The sequence below is a fragment of the Dendronephthya gigantea genome, unplaced genomic scaffold, assembly GCF_004324835.1.
Source record: "Dendronephthya gigantea isolate DGI-Jeju-01 unplaced genomic scaffold, DenGig_1.0 000005F, whole genome shotgun sequence".
NCBI lineage: Eukaryota > Metazoa > Cnidaria > Anthozoa > Malacalcyonacea > Nephtheidae > Dendronephthya > Dendronephthya gigantea.
The window spans coordinates 1,773,850-1,795,207 of record NW_021163015.1 but is presented as its reverse complement, the minus strand read 5'-3'; the positions used below and the strand labels follow the sequence as shown (position 1 = coordinate 1,795,207).

The window sequence follows — 21,358 nt, the reverse complement described above, 5'->3', positions numbered from 1 at the left end:
TGTGTATGATATATATAATGCTTTATCATTTCAGCAGCGGATTGAATCCAGCAATGAGGGTTGATATAATAAGCTTTTCTCTTTTGGTTCCAGCCGTTCTGATCGTTTTCCATACAAGACCAGGTAGGACACGCGCTGTCACGTTACAGAAAGAGGTTTATATTCAACAGTCAAACTCACCGGTTGTAAAACGAAACACAGGCGATAGTAATATTGTAATCAACACAAGTTGAAGTATAGTGCCTCGCTTTTGTTCTGCTGGTGTGACTATCCTGATAGACTAAAGCGATGTATAAACAATAATATAGACAATTTAGTAATATATGTTGGGCGACTGATAGTCACTGATAAGCAAGTACTTGACTCAAATATATCGCAGATGCTGTGCTACGCCTAATTTTAGGACGGCCAAACGGATACAACTTAGATCTCCTAGCTGTAGGGAATTAAAACTATGCCTCTATGACTTCTTATCAATGCCGCTCTTGCAAGAAAGGTTCACAGGCCTAGGCAATAAAATTTACAACAAATATAAATTGTTGTTTCCAACGAGTATAATAATATGCATTGTCAATTCCATCCCCGTTTCCTTCACAGGACTATCAGTAAATTACATGAAATCCCCAGGAGATATCATTCTCGGAGGGCTCTTTCCCGTACATAAGGAAGGTAGCCGAGAGGACACCTGTGGACAATTCAACGAGATCCCTGGGTACCAGTACATGGAAGCGATGCTGCACGCGGTTGACCTAATCAACAACAGAACCGACATCCTCCCGGGCATACGTCTCGGTACGATCATTTTCGACACGTGCCGAAGTCCCACGATCACTGCCGATCACACAAGAGACTTCATCAGGATTTCTCTAGAGCGCGGAGTCGCGAATGCGTCGGAATTTGCCGGAGTGATCGGTCCATTTACAAGCGGTAATTCAATCATGGTTGCAAATTTTTTGCGAGTTTTTGAAATTCCCCAAATCAGCTACGGAGGTCTCACGGTAGAGCTGAGCGACAAAAGTCGCTATGGTTACTTCTTTCGGACAGTTCCGCCAGATAGCTTCTTCGCCGAAGGCTTGGCAAGGTTTCTCGAGCATTTCCGATGGACTTACGTATCAATCATATACTCGACTGGGACATATCCTGAGACTGGGACCGAAGAAGTCATCAAAGCTTTATCGAAGCGACAAATTTGTTTAGCAGAAAGGCACCGACTTCCGCGATTTCCAACCAGTGAAGATTTCGACAGAGCCATTACGACGGTCGTGTCAGCCGAAGAGTCTAACGTTGTTGTATTCGTCACCATCCAACGAGATTCGCGCGGACTGCTCATGGCAAAACAACGTAGTCCGCTGGCCAAAAGACTTGCAATCGTCGCCAGCGTCTCCTGGAGCAACCGTGATGACATCACCAAGGGCGTGGGACCGGCTGCCGAAGGAGCGACAACATTTGGTCATTTTGGCGGCAGAAACACCGAATTTGAAAAGTACTTTCGTTCCTTCAACTTGTCGAACTACAAGGGAAATTATCGAGGGTGGTTTGAAGAATTCTGGGAAAGCCGATTCGAATGCTCCCTCAGGAATACGAGCGTATATACGACAAAATGTACCGGAAGAGAAGACCTGACCTCGCACCAAATGGAAATAGCGCCTGTGAGAGTTGTGATAAACGCCGTCTACGCAATGGCCTATGCCTTGGAAAACATGCGAAAATCTTTATGCCCCAATGCCTCGGGAATCTGCGAAAGAATGAAACCAATTTCCAGACGTTTGTTAAAAAAATTCTTAGAAAATGTTACTTTCCCGGATTCTTGCTTCAACTGGCCAATCAGGTTTAACCAAAACAACGAAGTGTCCGGAAATTACACGATCTTCAACTTCCGAGAATCCAAACCGGGCGTGTACTCTTACATCCACGTTGGCAACTGGACAAGCGAATTACAAGAAAACGGGGAAATTTCAGGAATATTGGATTTAGACACTTCCCGCATTCGTTGGCCAAATGGAGAAACGGTTCCATCCTCGGCGTGCAGCGATGAATGCGGGCACGGGAATGTCAAACGGCCTCGGTCTGGCGTGCCAGAAATGTGCTGTTGGGATTGCGTGACATGTCACAAGTATGACATCATCGTTAACAACACGTGCCGTGCATGCGCAGAAGGATACGCGCCAGATGCAAACATTTCGAGTTGTTTGAAGCTAAAAGTGGATTACATCACATTGAGAAAACCGTTGGCGGCATTTCTAGCGTTTCTGGCCTTCCTTGGAATGACTACAAACTTGATAGCGTTGGTCGTCTTTAGCTTAAAGAGAAACCATCGGCTTATCAGAGCTACCAACATCGAAGTCTGTTGTTTTATCTTCTGTGGCATTTTCCTAATTTTCATAACGGCCATAACATTTCTCAGCAAACCAACACAAGGGTTGTGCTACGTGCAACGTTTTCTGCTTGCGAATTCCTTCACTGTTTGTTACGCTGCATTATTGGTGAAGGTGAGACGAATGTATAATTTGTCAAATAGCGAGAATGGACTTCCAAGGGAAAGGGTGAGCACGCATTTCCGCGCTTTGAAACCTCATTTGGTCATAACCATCGCTATCATTTTAGTCGAAGTCTTTCTGGCTGTGCTCATAACGAAGAGAAGCGAGCCAGAGCTACGTGAAAACTTTCACCACAAAACAGGCGAAGTTCGCCTGGAATGTCAACTAAACACGTTTGCATTTGTAGCTTACATTGCCGGAGCTCTGGTTCTTATTTCCCTTTGCACCTACTACGCCTTTCGCTCGCGAAATATACGAAAAAACTTTCGAGAAACTTTGTATATTTGTGCCACAGCTTTCACGTCAAACGCCCTATGGTTGATCTTGCTTGTCTCTTATCTCAACACCGATGACAGTTTTTCCCGCCAATATTTGATAGCCGGCATAAGCGTTCTGATTGGTTGGTTCACGCTACTCGGTCTGTTCGCGCCAGTCTTCTACAACTTGCGGACAAAGAGGGTTTACGATGAGTCTTTGTTATTCGACTGGGATGGCCCTGGTTCTGCTACGAGGTTACATGCGAAACAAACAGGACAGTCCGAGTCTAGTTTGAATAATACCCCAACACTTTGTGAAAGACGACTCTAACCAAAACTTTGAACTTGAGAACTGAAGAAATAATTGGAAATTTCTCGCGCAAAGCAACGAAAAAACTATTGTAGGAAAACTCTGCATGTGCAAGAGACAGACTGACATACTTTGTGTAATTACAAGATTAAATTATGGATCATCTTTGATTGGTTATAAGCACTTGAGCGAATGATAGTCGTGATATTGTAATTGTATAAAACACTGCGATATCAAATAAAATTTCATCAGGTAATATTGCCTAGATGCTTCGTGACAAATTAATGCACTAATTATTTTACACGTTTGCCCAAAATATTTAATCATGCCATACCTGATTTATATATAGCTGCAATTTTAAACTACAAGCTGTATATCTCAAACAATGCGTGTGAATGTGTCTTAGTTTTCTATCTGACTATAAAATGTTGATCAATTGTTTCACCGCCATTTACTTTATAAATAACAGCCGAACGGCTTTAATAGTTGAAATTTTAATGAAATTTAAAGTTTAATGCTGGTTCTCATTACCGCTACAGGCATCATAACGAGATTTTATTAATTCTCGAGTTACTGTTTTCTTTTTTATATCGAAAGAGATAAAGAATTTAAATTTTCTGTTTAGTTGTCCTATATGCATGCATCCGCCGAAAACTATGGATTATCTCAGATTAATATTACAGCTAAAGGTTTTCATATAAAAAAGGTTAACATCGTACAGGAAAACACATCCGTATATGTTCAAAGATTAAAGCTTTCATACTGTGAAGTTTGAGCAATTTCAAATTTCATGGGGAATATCCGTAAAACTTCATAAATTGCACCGGATTCAGCATTCCGGACTCATTGATCCGATTATATAGCTTGTTAAAAAAATATGGCGACTATAATATGAATACCGAAAACTATACCGAAATATGGTATACTCGACCATGGTTGAATATACCGAAATATGGAATACTCGACCATGGTTGAATGTACCGAAATATGGAATACTCGACCATGGTCGAATAAATCGAAATATGGAATACTCGACCATGGTCGAATAAACCGAAATATGGTATATACTCGACCATGGTCGAATATACCGAAATGTGATATACTCGACCATGGTCGCAAATATACCGAAATCATGGTGTATACTCGACCATGGTCGAATTTACCGAAATGTGGTATACTCGACCATGGTCGAATATACCGAAAAACAGTATACTCGCGACGATAGTCGAATGGGGAAAACCATGTCGAATATACCGGAATATAGTATACTCGACCATTGTCGAATATATATACTGGAATACGGTACACTCGAACCTTGGTATTGTCTAATATACCGGAATATGGTATATTCGACTTTTGCATGGTTGAGTATACCGAACTGATATATCATGCATCGCTGATAACCGATGACATCTCACGATGCATGACGATAATGAACTGGTAAAGAGAATCGGAACAAGGCTTTAGTTACACGGATTAAGTGGATTCAACACCGCATTGTCTCGTCATATTCGTGAGGTCACGAGAATCATGTGCCCAAGATAAACTGTTCTTCATTAACAGCGAGTTGCAGCTGAATTGCGAGTCTTGATGGTCTTGATGAGGAGAATTGTGATTCATGACGAGTTAAAATGAACTGTTTAATCGCGTGAGGCTCGTGTGTTGTTGAGTTGAACCGAATTTTCTTGGTTATTAGTTGGGTCGAATTGGTTCAGAATGAAGCTGTTGGCCCAAAGTTCAGCTACTATTTTAGGCTATATAGCTAGATATATATAGAATACTGCAAATCAAAGTCCACGTCTTTGCGAATCTGGTCTAGTCCAGGTCCTCAGTCCAGAATTTTACATGTTTAAACACAAACAATATTGTACCTGTGGACGAATTGAAGTATTTCCAGTTAAACTTCCGTCATCTGTCCATACTCTGAGCATTGCTTCAGTGGTTGCGCGATGCGAAACATCATACGCAAATTGACACAACCCAACCACTTGCTCGCTTAACACTTGTGATACAGATGGCAAGAGAAATTTCTCGACGATTAAAAGCAATTTAAAGCTAGCAATTTACAAAGGAAGGTAAGATTAACAATATGAAGTAGCTATTAACAATATACCTCCATTACATGATTACAATTTTGACAATTATGGCAACGGTGAGAATGACAGAGATTGTATGCGGAATAAGTATTGGCGATTACGTCAAAAATCGATTCAATATATACCTTGTTTCAGTTTTAAATATCGTTTGTGTATTTATACTTGTGTCTATATACAATAGTCATGTTCGTTTGTTTTGAATGCCAGTACAACAACCCGACTGTTTTGCGAATCTTTCTCTTTGACGTTGCTTTTTCAATTATTACAAGCCTTATTCAAGTTGGTGAATGCTACTGCGAATATAAAACATATCAAAATTTCTGATCTGCGAACGTCAAGAAGCATTATAAATCCTTGTTTCGCTTTTAATCTGATATAACCCAACTTAATTCCGGGATTCTTTGTATCCCTGGCGGTATTTACTTCGGGGTCAAAAAAGGTCAGGGCACGCGACATACATTCATATTACTTGTATACACGCGAGGCGGTTCGGAAAGAAACTATATTGTACCTAGCTCAATGGTTTAGGAAATGCGTTTTCGCTGACATCGCTTATGATACCTAACAAGTGAAACATTTCGGTATATATAATGATTATAAACAATCCGTCGATGTTCCAAGTGGTTACAAAATCAAAAGCTATGAAGGTCGTTTAAAACGTGATTCATTGCAGGCGGAATTTGTCTTTAATCTCTAAGGTCTAGGTTAAACCTTAACTTTTCATGTACCGAATTCAATCGAAAAGACGTCAAGTCTTTGTCTGAGCTCACGTGATTTAGGTTTGGCGTATAAAAATATGACGTTTGCTTTTAAATTCACGAACCCCACCTACCAACGCCCCCCTGCGTTGCGAAAGTTTTGAAACAGAGCCGGGTCTTGAACTGAAGTCATGAAAGTGCCGGGGACAGCATTAAAGCCCGTTCACAGTTTTGCTGTTGCGAATATTATTGTGATTTTTAGTCTTTTGATAGATGCAAATGAGCGAATGGTTACAAATGGTAGAATATTTATCTATAATTTTTTTTTAATATAAGTGCGCCCAAAATTTACATAAATAAGATGATATAAAATACCGTATCTGTTTATCTACCATAGTCCATATCGAACTTATTTCACAGCAAAGGAAGGAACATAAGAGAGGATTTGAAATGAACTGCAAAAAGCAACTAGCCTAGCACATATAGCTATATAGGAACAAATTAAAGCAACTTAGTCACGAGAAGACGCCTGTCACCAAACAGGATATAAATGGGTTTCAAATCGAGGACATAGCTTTGTTCAGTTTTGAAGTGCTATTGAATACAGTGGCCACCTTTCTGCCCGACAATATATTGCACTTAAAAAGTTCCTAACAAGACTGCGGTAACGATTTCGACTTCTTTTCTCAAAGAGGAATATACTCAAATAACTTCACAATATGTTGTGAAAACCGATGTCTCAGTCGACGCGTGATTTCACTCCCAGTTTCGTATGGGCCGAGAAAGATACCAACACCCACTTATTGCAAAACAAACTCGTATATTCAAATTTTTAATGGTACTTTACAAAAATGTAAATTGCGGAAGGAAAATATTTTCCCACCGCCTAAATTTTATGCACTATACAGAATAAAGAGAGCGAAGAAATTAATAACGCAATGTCATATTCTTCGACGCACGGTCCAGTAAACACGTTCGCGAACTTTTCCGTCAGCGAGCTATTTTTGTTACTTCAAATACAGAAAATGAAAGCGAGGCTCCACGCCAAATCACACACGTGATCATGATAAAAAAGAGACCGCGCGGTACATAATAAGAGTACAACCATAACCTATTCGTAGAATAGCCAGTGAACTGTAATAAAAACTGGAACGCTAACCTTGCCGCCATCTTTAAAGCCAAATTTGAAGGTATAGTTTTTCTGAGTTTATGAACGTTTGAGACAGAAGTAAAGAGTAATTATCTGGGAATGTCTAGAACTGTGTAAAATATAATATAAAAATGATAAGAATTGAACGAAAAACGAACGAGTCAAAAACTCAGTTTTTTACTTCAATTTTTGCCGGCTTCAACCAAGTATAGCGCTGAACTATAAGTTCTATAAGTTAACTGAACTATAAGTTAACTAAGAGTTAGCGTTCCAGATTTTATTACAGTTCACGCCGGCGTTGTGCTAAAAATATCAAATAATGATGTCATAACCAGCTAGCATATCCTGATATCCGATATTAGATTCCCACTCGCTCTGCGCGAGAATCACGTAACTTTGTTCAAAAGAACGACATAATTAATTCCTCCGCTACAATTGAAATCATCAACGAACATCGCCGTCTTTACTTAACTAAAATTAAATGGTCTCCAAAAGGCGCAGCTGTGCACACTATTACACGTTCGGTGTTTCAAACCAGCCTATGAAATTAACGCATGCATAAGTCTGTTGTGCAAAGACGAGAATAGGGGCTACATCAACACAGAATAGGAAGAGATTATTTTAAGATAACCTACGAAGAAAGGCTATAGCGAAAGTACTTTGAAACAGTGGAAAACTGTAATCCATCTGAAATGAAATGATAGGTATACATCTATTACGTTTATATACCAGTTTTATGTACAATGACTATATAATCTATACATTGCTTACTAAACGGTTATAAGTATATATAAATATTGGTTGCATGGATGCTAAGTTTTCAACGTCTGAAAATTAAGAAAGTAAGACGTAGTTTGCATGTGCATCACCTCGAAGTGAATGAATTGTTCTGCTATATATTGATCGTAATCAAACTTTAATGATTAAACCTCCAGGAAAACGAAAGATCTCGTGGAACATATTTAAAAAGTATTAATTTTCAAGTCGTAGCAACAATATCTTTTAAATCATTCATGCACCTGAGACTGATTTGTTAAAACGAGACCGGGAATTATAAGCCTTTTGTAGTGTTGTGTTACAAATTGTGTTGTGTTGTAGTGTTTTGTTTTGTAGTGTTGTGTTAAAAATACCGTTTGAACTGGGGGTAGCAAAGCATGGTGAACTATAATTAGTAAAAAGCAGGTCTTAGGGAATAAGCATCTAACTTTAACAACAGCTGTTTATTTCCATCAACTAGGAAGCAAGACCACGAGAAGTCAAAAAGGCAAGCAAAGGATCTCAAACTATTTAAAACGTCCAAACAAAATGTCGAAAATGTGGATACTAATTCATTTTCTTCTGATTTTTGTTGACGCGAATGCACGAGAGACGGATAAAAGTAAGTAGTGAATTTTCATTGATATCTGTTTTTAAAACATAAAGCACAAAACCATTTGCAAATCTCACTAATCGACATTGGTGGGCTTAGTTCCACGAAATCAACCTATACAACGATATACGATGGCATATATTGATGGGAGTTCTTAACAAATGACATATTCAGGCGTCCCTATGCTGCAGAACAGAACGCCACCATTCAAAGCCAGACAGGTCAACTTCAAATTCGGTTGAGAAAAAGTTTTCCCACATATCTGTAACTTTTATTGTCGCACTAAATCCATAGGGGTTGATAATACACGACACGTATCCTTCGCGATTATCAATTTGAACTAGTTATTTTAAAAACATTCCTGCCGTTGGCGACGCGGCGTCTAGTGGAAACTCGCCTCTCTGCACTACATTGACGGATACTGATTTCAACTGCAAACAATTTCATTTTTCAGTCGTAACAGACGGAGACATCATCCTTGGTGGACTCTTTCCCATACACAAGGAGGGCGATAAAGAAAACATCTGCGGGGAATTCAATGAAATCCCTGGGTACCAGTACATGGAAGCGATGCGATACGCCGTGGAGAAGATCAACAACCGGACTGACCTGCTTCCCGGAATAAAACTTGGTACGATCATCTACGACACTTGCCGAAGTCCTACGATTTGCGCAGACAAAACCAAGGAGTTCATTCAGCTCACGTTGAGCGAGAACAAAGCGAAAAGCCGACTTGCGGGAATCATCGGCCCATTCGTCAGCGGAAATTCAAAAATCGTTGGCAGTTTCTTGCGCGTGTTCGAAATTCCGCAGATAAGCTACGCGTCTCTTTCGGTTGAACTCAGTAACAAGGACATCTATAATTACTTTTTCCGGACAGTCCCCCCCGACAGCTTTTTCGCGGAAGCGCTCGCTCAGTTGTTGGAGAGAATGGGTTGGAATTACGTGTCGTTGATTTACTCCAAAGGAACGTACTCGGAGACTGGGGCCCAGGAAGTTATAAAAGCCATGAAGAAACGAAAGATATGCTTGGCGAAAAAGTTTCGTTTGACGCGATTTCCGAAGAAACCCGAGTATCAACGAGTGATCGCCGAGGTCGCCGCGGCGAAGGAAGCGAACGTGGTGGTCTTTGTTACGATTCAACGAGACTCCAGGGCACTGCTCGATGCAAAACGGGGTCAACCTCTGGCCAAGAGGCTCTTGATCGTGGGCAGCGTTGCCTGGAGCAACCGAGATGACATCACCAATGGCCTGGAATCAACCGCGGACGGCACGATAACTTTCTCCCACCGGGAGGGGGAAATGACCGACTTTGAAACGCATTTCCGTTCGTTAAATCTGACCAGCTACAATGCCAGCTACAAAAACTGGTTCCATGAATTTTGGCAAAAGCAGTTTAAATGCTGTTTCAACGATTCTTCCGTCTCTTTATGTAAAAAGTATCCTAATATTTGTACTGGAAAAGAAAGTCTACTTTCCACGCATATGGAAATCGCCCCGGTTCGTGTGGTAATAAACGCAGTAAATGCAATGGCCTATGCCTTAGATAACATGCGCAAGGCTGTTTGTCCAAATGCCAAAGGCATGTGTGAGGCGATGCGAGAACTAAAGCGAACGGTTCTTCACAAATTTTTGAAAAACGTCACCTTCCCCGATTCGTCGTTCGGCTGGCCAATCAAATTCGACCAATACAACGAGGTCGAGGGAAACTACACCGTGCTGAACTTCCGGGCATCAAAAGACACGGAGACAAATGACGAGGGGGAAAAAGGCCCGGTATACACTTACGACCTGGTCGGAACTTGGGTTGGAAGCATCGCAGCAAATGGCAAGATTAGCGGCCAATTTGACATGAATATATCGGACATTCGCTGGGTTAACGAAAACGCCTCGCGACCATCATCGATATGCAGCGTAGCGTGCAGCGAAAAGCACATCACCGTGCATCGACCCGGAGACGCGAGCGAGTGCTGCTGGGATTGCAAGACGTGCCCGAAGCGTGAAATCATTACAAATAACACGTGCGTCCCATGCCGTGTCGGATTCGTGCCGAACGAGCCGTTGTCGAAATGTTCAAAGTTGACATTGATATACGTGGATATTAATTCCCCCATCGCAGTTACGCTGATAATCATCTCCATCATCGGTATTCTGGCAGATTTTGCAGTGCTCGGAGTGTTTTTTGTGAACCGTCACGAACCGCTCATAAAAGCGTCGGGTCGGGACATGTGTTACATCATACTTTTCGGCATATTCATGATATTTCTCGTCCCAATCACCTCGCTGGCAAAGCCCACGGCCGGCCTGTGTTATTTCGCCAGGTTCTTGATGGGCGTTTCTTACACGACGTGCTACGCGCCGCTGTACATGAAAATTTGGCGCATCTATCGAATATTCAAAAGCTCACACGAGATGAAACGTATAACGGGTCTCATTGGTCGGAGGTCGCAGTTCCTCACGACGTTCGGGCTCATCGCCATTCAAATCTTGTTCTTCATTTTGATATCGAGCACCAACCCCCCGGATCTGATGGAAAAGTTCTACGCCGACAGGGAGGAGCTACACCTCGAGTGTTACATTACGTCGTCGGTGTTCATCGCCTACCTGTCGTACAACGTCGTACTCATGCTGCTCTGCACAGTCTACGCGTTCCTCACACGACAATTTCCGAAGAACTTCAACGAGGCCATGTACATCGGCGTGACGATGTACCTCACGTGCGTGGTCTGGGTCGTGTTTCTCGCGAGTTTCCTCAACGTTGACGACAGCATAAAGCGCGTGTACTGGATCTGCGGAGCGAGCGTTGTGATTGGTTGGATTACGATGCTGGGACTTTTCGCGCCAAAGGTTTATCACGTATTCACGAAAAAGAACGTGGACGAAAGCGCTTTGATCACGTGGAGAAATTCCGTCCTAAAACGCCTGGCAAGTGGAGGCAGCACTACAGATGAGCCAACGTCACCCGGTCTCGTTATGCCCAACCCATTAGCCTTTCATGGTGGAGAAAAACTTCAGTTAAGCGTTCCTAAACGACTGTTGAGTGCCTCGGACAATCACGACAAACGAAACAGCAAACTATAAGACGCATGCGTACACGCATGCAAAGGGTTTGGTTAACTTGTAAAAAACTAACGACATAGAGACGGTTCTGGTTTTGATAGAGATCTGTGGGTTGTATACGACTTCTGTTCATCAAACAATCCTGTTTTGGAACGCAGCTGTTGTAATCTAATCGTAGTTGATGTATTTATTTTAGCCCTACACTTTGCAGTGTGCAGGAACGTAACACGTGCTTAAACGCAGCTCGCGACCCCCGTCCTTGGCTACGTTCCTGTCTCTGTTGTATGTTTTCTAATTTTCATGTAGCCATTTTGCATCGTATCGCTGAACTGCCGAACCATTCACAAATAAATCGCAATAGCACTATATCAATATCCTCTACCAACCCAAGCTTTTTAGGCTAAAAAGAGCTATATATATCTATATATTAAAGTTTAGACTTTTAGTAAAGAACAGATAGAGAAAAGAGCTACATATTTCTATATATTAAAAGTTCAGAATGTTTAGTAAAGAACAGACACAGAAGTATTGAAGTGTAGATGTTGACCCTACCTTTTGCACTGTACAAGTTATTTAACAAGATACAACAAGCTTCCAACCGTTTCCACCGTTAACATATAATCGTTGCACAAGCATTTGACTCGCCTTGTTCAATATCTTTTTGTTCAAATATTACTTTCCAACGGCAATCCTGATTCTCTGTCGTCGAATGCTGTGCACAAACAAAATATCGCTTACCGAACTCCACAAAGCGTGAAATGATATTAAAGCATTGAATGACAGTTTATAGGCTTTTCTGGTCCCTTAAGACCATTTCTAAGCTTCAAAACCACGCATCAATTGTTTTTCGGTAAGAGGATCATGTGTAAACATCCTCTTTAAAAATAGTTGGGATTTAAATGGCATTTAAACGAAGTAGCAATTACGTAAAGGTCAATGTTAAAGGTCAACGTACACAAAAAGGGATACACGAGGAGCCGTTAATATGAACACCTACTGATCTATAACTTATATTAATGAAGCCATAAATGAATGGGCTGAACGGTGTTGACTTTTGAGCTGATTTGAACAAAACCTATCTCTATTATAAAAGTACATCCATCCGTCTACTTATTTCGTTGATTGTATATATTGATAAAAACATGTTGATAGTCTAGCTATACTTTTGACGTATCCTTTTCAAAAAACCTAACAAAACCAAAAATATTTACACATAGAGGAATTATTTCTACATTGAAATCCAAAATCTTATTTCCGTGTAGAATGTTGCACTCTAGGCCAGCTTGGTTGCAAAAGGCGGTAAAAGGTGTGCTGTTGGATATCACAGGGGTGTTATATAACAGCGGACATGGTTTAGGTGAAGCCATCCCTGGTTCTATTAGAGCTGTGGAGAGGTGACATATACCATAGACCGGGGTCATATTTAATTAATAATAGCCCATTATCTGGCAAAAGCATATATACCCAGAATGTACCAAACATTAATATATTATTCCATTTATTGACAGACAATTTGCTTTTCAGTGGTCGACAAGTTTATAAGGCTACAGCTTTGTCTCTAAATCATTAACCAACTAATATTCTGCGTATGTCAGACCATTTTACTTAGTGTAAAGGGGAAAATTAGAAATGAGTGTTAATTCGTACCCACACACAAATTGGGTATATCTTAAGTAAGGAGAGGGACTCTTTTGAAATGAAGTCCTAACAAATCCTTGCTGAGAAAGATGAACCCTAAACATTCTTCAACATCTGACCTGAAATCAACAATATCTGCCAACTCTCTAGGTTGAAGGCATCAGGTGTTCCTGTGATGTTTTGTACAAATGAGACCCAATGTACTCGAGACAAACTGGTATCAAAATTAAACAAACTTGGCTTCAGTTTGACACTAAATGATGTTCATTCCCCAGCACCATTGGCTATTGCCTACATCAAGAAACACAAACTCAGACCTTATTTATTGGTCCACAAGGAAGCATTAGGTGATTATACAGAGGTTGAGAAATCAGACCCGCATTGTGTCCTGGTTGGCGATGCAACAGACGAGTTTAACTATGAAAATATGAATCGAGCATTTAGGGTTCTGTTGGAGTCGAAAAATCCAACTATTATAGCTTTAGGAACTGGGTAAGTAACTAGATTAGATCACATCTGTGAGTTTGAAGGTGATTGCCATGTTTTTTTTTAACAAGATTGGCATATGGTTCTGATGGTAAATGAATAGATCAAATGTAATATTTATCAACCAACTCTTTCAGTCTTTCAGACTACTATGACTCACTATCAACCAACTCTTTCAGACGATATTACAAAGATAGTGGTGAACTAGTTCTGGACAATGGCCCATTCATAAAAGCGTTAGAGGTGATAACATCAGTTGCATAAACACATCAGTTGTTCATGTTTTCTTCAAATTAACTCATATTCCAATGTTTCCTTCCATTTGGTAGTATGCCTGCGATGTAGAAACCATCGTTCTTGGTAAACCAGCCACGTTATATTTTTGCGGTGCTGTTGAAAAACTTGGTGTCCCAGAAGAAAACGTATGAACGTGTATCAGAGGTTTTTGATAACCTTAGGCTTAGGCTAGGATCTCCTGTACAGGAGTCGATTCTGTAAACTCTAAATACATTCAACAGAAAACTCTGTGACAGGCGATGCGAATTAGGTAGCTCAAGTCGGTATACCGAAGAATCAACTATACAGAAAACGTTTCCTTATTCTTTCTAGGTCGTTATGATAGGAGATGACTTGATAGGTGATGTTGGCGGGGCGCAGTCATGTGGAATTAGAGGTGTCCAAGTGAAAACTGGAAAGTACAGGTAACGCAATTTTCAATCCACAGACCAACTATTTTAAAGATAACAGAACTATATTTTACCCAAAAATTGCGCTTAATTAAAAATTCCACCGGGCGCAATACATGCAAATTTAAATGCAACCTTTGCAGGTAATATTATACTCGATGTTGGAATGTGTACCATAGGCGCAGCTATATATAGATAGGATTGAATAATCCATTTACAGATTTAGCTTTTTTACAGGCCACAAGACGAAGATCACGTCACGATAAAACCGGACGGTCGAGTGTCGGATTTAGCCGAAGCTGTGGAACTCATTTTACAATTCAAAGATCAGGCAACATAACTGCGTTCATCGCTAACGATAAATTTTAAGTAAAAGTATTTAAATATAACGTTGAATTGTCGCGTTGTCACGGATAAGTCGTAGATGAAAGTATGCAAGAAAAAGTCATTGAATTTATTAATAATGTATAAATTTCACAAATCTTTAATCATCCGAAAGCTATGATAAATAGATTCCCCACATCATGACTTGGACTGACTTTATACAATCCGTTAAACATGCGTAATCACGGCGCCTTGCAAAAACTCTCGTCGCAAACCATTTTTTTACCGTAAGAAAATTTTCACAAACGCTATACGTAAAACTTTAGAACTAATATACTAAAAATAAAATACGAAGCAATCAAATTTCTCAAGTGCTTTTCACATGATCATAAATAGTTTTTTTAAGCTTGTACGGTTTGTTCCTTGGTTGCTCCGTCTTCGTCATCCGACTTACCAGAACCAAGAGATGTTCCGGACATCGAACGGGTTCGTAGGGTTGGCACTGAATGTGAAGACAAGCAAATGGTTTAGGTATTGGGCCAATTGCTGCATGTGCACCACACGAAGGCCCTTTTTTCCTTTTGAAAGATGCAAACGAGTGGACAGTTAGGAACGCTTTGGGGTAAAAGTTCCTTTATTTCAACATCTGTAACTATCTCACTCGTTGACATCCACCAAAAGAATACAAGTGTAAATAGGCCTCAACTCAAAGACGCCGTAATTCTAAAATAAAAACATACTAACCAAGTCCCAATCCTTGAATGAACAACAGCACTCCTTCTGCTGATTTCAAAGGCTAGAAGGAAAATTTAACATATATCAACTCTCCCGTTTAATTCGACAAGTTATAACATTTTCAATTCTATTCTATCCCAAATATCATCGCTAATTCTTACCTTCTCGTCCAGTGGATCTGAACCGCAATCATCCAGTCTCAAAATATTGCACGTACGCTTGTTGAGATGACTGAAGAATTTCTCCTGTCGAAGAAAATACAACAAGAAAAGATTAAAACGATCGAAGAAACATTTGCGTGTGCTGTAAGGAGATTTCCACTTTTAAGGTGGCTCCCAACGGTTCTAAAAACAGTTCAAAGCGCTCAGTTGACCATGCTTTTAATTTGTAACTGAGAATACAGTAACACCGAGGAACCATTTCTATTTTCATTACTGTTGAGTGGAGAAAGATGGAGGAACATATAATAGCGTTAGACAAAGAAACTATTTCACTATAGTTCTATAGGTACATTTTTCAATAGGATAACAGAGCACTACATATAGGGGTTCACAAGCGATGATTTTAAAAAGCTGGCTGGCAAATTAAACGTCGCCTACCGAGTCCTTGTGGTGGGGGGATAGATCGCCATTGATAACAAGAACTGGACACCTGAAATGAATAAAGAAACGCTCTCACACACCACCACAAATACGATTATTCCTGGCCCGTGCTGAATTCATCAACACCCCAAAGCTTAAATGCAAAAAATATAAACCTTTATTGTTATACTCACTCAATGTTCTTTATTTCATGCGTAATGTCACTTCGCCTAGAGAAAAACAGCGTTAACGTTTATTATCGTTTACTCTCTCAAAAATAACGTTCTCAAAAACTCCGCGGAATGCACCTTTGGTCCGTCGGACTGGACCTTCTTTACTATTACTTCAGTTTAACGTTTTCACGAGAAGCGCTGTCACACAAACGGAACAGACTGCAAAGCGTGAAATGTGAAATACTTACTGCATGTACGCATGAACAAATAGTGCCAAGTTATGAGGATTGAAGGAGTCCGTGAGAGTCTTGATGTACTCATCAACGGAGGCCATATCTGGCTTGCCATGTTTCTAAGGAGAGTAAAAGTAAGGCAAAGTGAAGCCAATGCAGTTTTATAACATCTTCTCCCTCAATCTAGTATGCGTAAGCATGAAACTCTGGAAGGTCCAGGTAAGCAACTGGTTTACCTTTCCAAAATGATGGTGGACAAAGTAGTGGTTGACTTGTTCACTGAATCCACTGGTTTCCAACTGCCAGGAGCGGAGCTGAATTGTATTGTAATCAAAAGAGGACAATGTTTGTAAATGACATGGTAATACAAATGTGTTTTTTTGCACCACTATGTGGTTCTGGTGTGCTGTGCTCTGGCTAACTGACCTATGCACAAAGCCAGGATTCTTAACGATAAGAGTGATGCCAGAATTATGTATGGTTTAAAAAATCTTCACATTTAACAGGGTTTGTGTAAAATTTAACATAATGGTGCTGTTATAGAGATTCTCAAGAACTGTTTGATTCAATTGCCTTTGGATGATGCAATGTGTAGTTGCAATCATCGCATTGGATTGCTGCTCAATTGGGTAATAATTCCTGTAACCATGCCTTCTAGCTGTCACATAAGCTGTAGTGCCTGTATATACTTGTTTGTATTTTGTACTTGTGGTGTCTGTGATACCATTAAAATGCAATGGACCTTTTTCATAATGACGTCAAACGTGGAAAGTCTGATGTTAGACTAAGTTTGATTGGCTCAATAGTTTTGTGGAGCCAATCAAATTTCATGTAACATCACACTTTCCTTGCTTGGCGTCATTATAAGAAAGGTCTATTGTGTATGGCACCTTTTCCTCTGCTTTCTCCAGCAATGGGGCTTTCCCAGCAGATGGTTCAACAAGAATGAGGCCGAGCGGCTTGGATGGATGCTTCAACTAAACACAAGTCACAGAAAATGAAATGAATATGACCCTTTTAGATATCTATTTGATGAAGAAAGTTTGCAATGGATACGTACAGCATATCTTGCTAAAATGTTTGCACCAGCACCCACACCAAAGCCAACAACATCTGTAAGCCTAAACAAGTAAACAATTTATTATATGTGTATAGAGATTTATGCACAGGAGAATGATGAAATAAAAATCGTATTTCACTGTGCAAATTAATTTCATGCAATTTGATTGGACGTACGATGTTTTTCACGTGTGAAAAAATGCCATACACGGCTTTTGATTGGACGTACGATATTCTTCACACGTGAAAAATTGCCGTATGTCATTTTGGCGGCAATTTGTTTACATTTTCTTTCAAGATGGTGTCGAAATATAGGAGTGAGATTCAAAACATAATTCTCATATTCAAGATATTTTTACATTCAGCACATTCTCAAATCTTTCGGAAAGAATGTCTAACTTCTATTGAACAAAATTACAAAGAAACTGAACGGTAATAAATATGTTTTCATGCATAAAGTTTCGATTTTGTTGCTCGCTGTGTTTTTGTATATTAAAAGCGTGTCGTTATCAAATTGGTCTCTATACACATTTAATAAACAAATTACTTCATGGTTGGCTCGTTTGTACGATTTTTATTATGCACGAGTTGTGAAGGATCGCAAACTCACTCGTTCGCTGCGCTCACTCGTTCGTATTGCGATCCTTCACAACTCGTGCATAAAAATCGTACGCACTCGCCAACCATGAAGTAATCTCTATATAATATATGCACATGGAATACAAGGGTGTGTCATAGCACTACCTGGAAATAGTACACGTAAAGTAAAAAATATTCCTGTTTCCCTTAGTTGAATTGATGTTGCCAATATTGGTCTTCCAACTCAAACAAAACTTAGAAAACAGCAATCACTTTATACATTTGAATAGTTCTGACACAATGTATTTGAGACTGACCTAAGATTACAATAGATGCACTATCTTGTGTTTTTCTTCATAATAACTATGTGTGTACTAGGTTGTGTGATGTACACATGACTAAAATGTTGAATACAACTTACCCAAAGTGTTCAACAACACTGGCAACACTTTCTGCCAAGTTATCCATGCTCGGATATTGATATCTGTGCATTCAAAGAAAGATCAAGTCAGGTGCATGTGAAATATGCTTGGTACAGTCAGTACATATAGCTGGCTAACCAACCCTGGATTTGCCTATCTCTAACACAAATTCCTTTGAGAAAAGCTTTGATCCCTGCTGGTGCTGTATTACTTTGGAATACACTGCAAAAATTAATCTTACCCATCAGAAAATTTCTCTGCACCTGGTTCCTAGAAATGAGGTAATAAGGAATGTGATCACTGGCCTTCAATTTCTGTTATCAGCATATAATTATGATAATGAAAAGCGAAAAGATGCTTTGTGATTACCTGACCAGGTGCCAGAATGTGATACACAATAAATCGGTCATGCAGTTGTTTCATGTCCTCATGGTTCAAAAATTTGTCAAAGCATGTCTTATCTGTATAAAGGATGAAGTTATATGAAACATTTGTTAATTTGCCTACATTCTTCCAAATAAATTAGTGGACTGGTGGCTATTTGTGGATCACACTTATGTTAGAACAAAACTGGAAACTTCCGTTTATGGAAAACACCAGACAAAACACAGTCACATCCCACCTACAAGCTCAACTAGATGAGAAAATTGACGAGATACCCCCTAGGTGATTCTGAATAAAAATAGGTTATTACTGTATAATTTAACATCAATTATATATTAGTTGACATGTATTAATCCTCTATTTCCATATTTTCTAAGTCAGTATGCATGCATTAATCTTCTTTTCCCAAATCCATAATCCTATGTGAATTAATAATGGGATATCATCTTAGGATCCTTGCAAGGTGACAAAACTCAGACTCTAAAAAGGGCTCCCTGCAGTTGCCTTGCAAGTCAGGCTGTCATCAGGCTTATATCATTCACAAATATCACAATTATTCATCGCAAACGATTATCTTTGAAACCCTAGCCAATTTTTATTGCCAGACGAATATAATACTTAAGATTTATGCATTATTAAACATTTATAGGCAAGGTTTATATCTGCAATTTAATGAGAATGTCTACACTTTTCCTCTGAGAAAGCAGTGTTATAGTTTAACAAAAAGACTGTACAGTTGAATCGCTTTTGAAATTTTCAATGCCTGCTTCGAATTTTTTACGCTAATTTTCCCACTTTTTTTTTCCAAACCCTTGAAAGCTTGTCAATTTTCAATAAACGTTTATTGAAAACCTTTTGTTTTGACCCTTATTGATTGCATCTGCAGCGGGCATTTTTGATAATGTTTCAAGACACAATGGAAGATAAAGACGTTTGTTGATAAATATCGATAAAAGCGGTGCTTACGATTTAAACCGATGTCATGGAAGGTCAACAAGATATTTATTTCTTTCGACTTAATATCTTCCTTGCCTTCCTCTCCCTGTATTAAAAATTTAAAATGCACATATGATACCATGAATATATTTATATTTAGGCTAAAATTAAAATGTCCACCCAAACCATAACGAAATTCAAATGACGTTTACGTACTTAACCTGAATATACACACAAATCTTAAAATACGCTGCACAACTGTGCAAATGTACAAAAGGATGAACGATTTACAGCGCCGTCCGTCGCTGTAACAACAGTATGTTTTTACGAGAGTGTTGCGACTCAAACCAAGTGACATATTGGCTGAATGACACACAGTATCATACCTCAATGATAACAGTTAAGTTTCCAACCTTCTCTATCTGCAAAGAATACGACATGAAGGTTTAGTCGAGCAACAGGCGCTGGTAGCAAATGCAGACATTTGAGCAACAGACGCCGAAGGCACACATCTGGCTAAAAGCGTGCTGTTAACTCGAGCACATTTTGAAGCATGACAGTGAAAAATATACGTACCCGTTCGCCCATTTTGAATCTTTGTTATGCAGACACACACCAAATGTTTAAGACAAAGACAGTGGAATGAAATTTAACCGGATAAGTTTTTTTGATATGCCTTCTTTATACAAAACCCACGTTCCTGTAGCTTGCAAGCGTTGAGCGACGGACTGACCAGCAAGGAAATCACAATATTGTCCTCGTTAGCCAATCACAAGCTTGGAAAAATATTCTCAGCCAATCAGATTAGCCCAAACATCAACATTGCACAATTTTTTTGCCTGTAGCTTTTAATTTTTTTTCGTCCAGCAATGGCGCGGGGGCTGTGTCAGATTTACAGGAACAAAAGCAGAATGCATTCCCGGAAAGGGGAATAAAAATAACTCGGTTTGGAACTAAATTGCTGGTATTTAGATAAAAGAATACAACCGCGCGGTCATTAAGTATGAAAGGAATGCTTGGCAAATGTAACCTTAGCATTTGTGATTAGCATTTGTGATCACCATTTATATCCGGTGCATAATTTTGGAAAAGCCGAGATAACGAAGCCCTGCTGAGTAAAGTAATTCTCCAAATTGATAGTATCTGCTCTAGTTTTCAGACTAAATGCGTTTAGTTATTTATTGGTCAAACTTGAAACATGCTCGTTACCGCTACACTATCCGAAACATATCATATATTCCCAAAATATTTGCGGAAAATAGACGATGCGAAAATAAGGTACCATAACTTACCCAACACGGATGCCAAATTCCATCAATGTCAACCTTGGCAGCTGCCATTCTTTGCAATTTATCTTCACAAATACTCTTTAGTTTGTTAATTGAGATATAAACTCTACGTCGTCTTGCACTCAGTGATTTCAAGCTGTATTGGTGAGCACTTATGTTGCCTAGAAAACTGGTATGCCCGACCACACCTTTTTTGTAAACTAACAAACACGAATTTAGGGTTCTTGACAATGGAGTTATGCTATATCAGCTTCGCCTTCGGTCAACGGGTAGCGTATTCTTTTCAATGAATTCTCTTTTGTTTAAATGCCTAATCCTACAAATTTTATATCTTGCAAAGTCAAATCCTACCAAAT

The 21,358-nt window shown here is 39.6% G+C and overlaps 4 protein-coding genes across 4 annotated transcripts; 3 read left to right on the top strand and 1 right to left on the bottom strand.

Moving 5' to 3' along the window:
* The first annotated feature begins 609 nt into the window (after positions 1-609).
* Positions 610-3,351, top strand: LOC114515733 (metabotropic glutamate receptor 2-like). Its single transcript, XM_028535018.1, has one exon. It carries the CDS (start codon positions 615-617, stop codon positions 3,123-3,125), a length of 2,511 nt encoding a protein of 836 aa, XP_028390819.1. The 5' UTR covers positions 610-614; the 3' UTR covers positions 3,126-3,351.
* Positions 3,352-4,635: 1,284 nt separating this feature from the next.
* Positions 4,636-11,980, top strand: LOC114515731 (metabotropic glutamate receptor 2-like). The gene is made up of 3 exons (XM_028535014.1): positions 4,636-5,179; positions 8,286-8,426; positions 8,872-11,980. Exons 2-3 carry the CDS (start codon positions 8,354-8,356, stop codon positions 11,496-11,498), a joined length of 2,700 nt encoding a protein of 899 aa, XP_028390815.1. The 5' UTR covers positions 4,636-5,179; positions 8,286-8,353; the 3' UTR covers positions 11,499-11,980.
* A 488-nt stretch (positions 11,981-12,468) lies between these two features.
* On the top strand, positions 12,469-14,965 carry LOC114516221 (phospholysine phosphohistidine inorganic pyrophosphate phosphatase-like). The gene is made up of 6 exons (XM_028535641.1): positions 12,469-12,871; positions 13,266-13,607; positions 13,781-13,844; positions 13,931-14,023; positions 14,211-14,302; positions 14,525-14,965. Exons 1-6 carry the CDS (start codon positions 12,741-12,743, stop codon positions 14,625-14,627), a joined length of 825 nt encoding a protein of 274 aa, XP_028391442.1. The 5' UTR covers positions 12,469-12,740; the 3' UTR covers positions 14,628-14,965.
* Positions 14,955-20,461, bottom strand: LOC114516220 (protein NDRG1-like). Its single transcript, XM_028535640.1, has 15 exons — positions 20,290-20,461; positions 20,100-20,135; positions 19,744-19,819; positions 18,763-18,854; positions 18,635-18,663; positions 18,393-18,455; positions 17,394-17,454; positions 17,224-17,310; positions 16,570-16,647; positions 16,349-16,452; positions 16,122-16,157; positions 15,946-15,997; positions 15,508-15,591; positions 15,356-15,407; positions 14,955-15,113 (listed from the first exon to the last, which is right to left on the bottom strand). The coding sequence occupies exons 1-15, from the start codon at positions 20,299-20,301 to the stop codon at positions 15,013-15,015; spliced, it is 963 nt and encodes a 320-aa protein (XP_028391441.1). The 5' UTR covers positions 20,302-20,461; the 3' UTR covers positions 14,955-15,012.
* Positions 20,462-21,358: the final 897 nt, after the last annotated feature.

Coding starts and splice junctions, on each gene's coding strand:
- LOC114515733 (XM_028535018.1), top strand. CDS start 615: ATGAAATCCCCAGGAGATATCATTCTCGGAGGGCTCTTTCCCGTACAT.
- LOC114515731 (XM_028535014.1), top strand. CDS start 8,354: ATGTCGAAAATGTGGATACTAATTCATTTTCTTCTGATTTTTGTTGAC. Junction 8,427..8,871: donor TGCACGAGAGACGGATAAAA/GTAAGTAGTGAA, acceptor TTCATTTTTCAG/TCGTAACAGACGGAGACATC.
- LOC114516221 (XM_028535641.1), top strand. CDS start 12,741: ATGTTGCACTCTAGGCCAGCTTGGTTGCAAAAGGCGGTAAAAGGTGTG. Junction 13,608..13,780: donor ATTATAGCTTTAGGAACTGG/GTAAGTAACTAG, acceptor CAACTCTTTCAG/ACGATATTACAAAGATAGTG. Junction 14,024..14,210: donor TTGGTGTCCCAGAAGAAAAC/GTATGAACGTGT, acceptor TATTCTTTCTAG/GTCGTTATGATAGGAGATGA.
- LOC114516220 (XM_028535640.1), bottom strand. Junction 19,820..20,099: donor ACTTAACTGTTATCATTGAG/GTATGATACTGT, acceptor TTTTTAATACAG/GGAGAGGAAGGCAAGGAAGA. Junction 17,311..17,393: donor ACATTTTAGCAAGATATGCT/GTACGTATCCAT, acceptor ACTTGTGTTTAG/TTGAAGCATCCATCCAAGCC.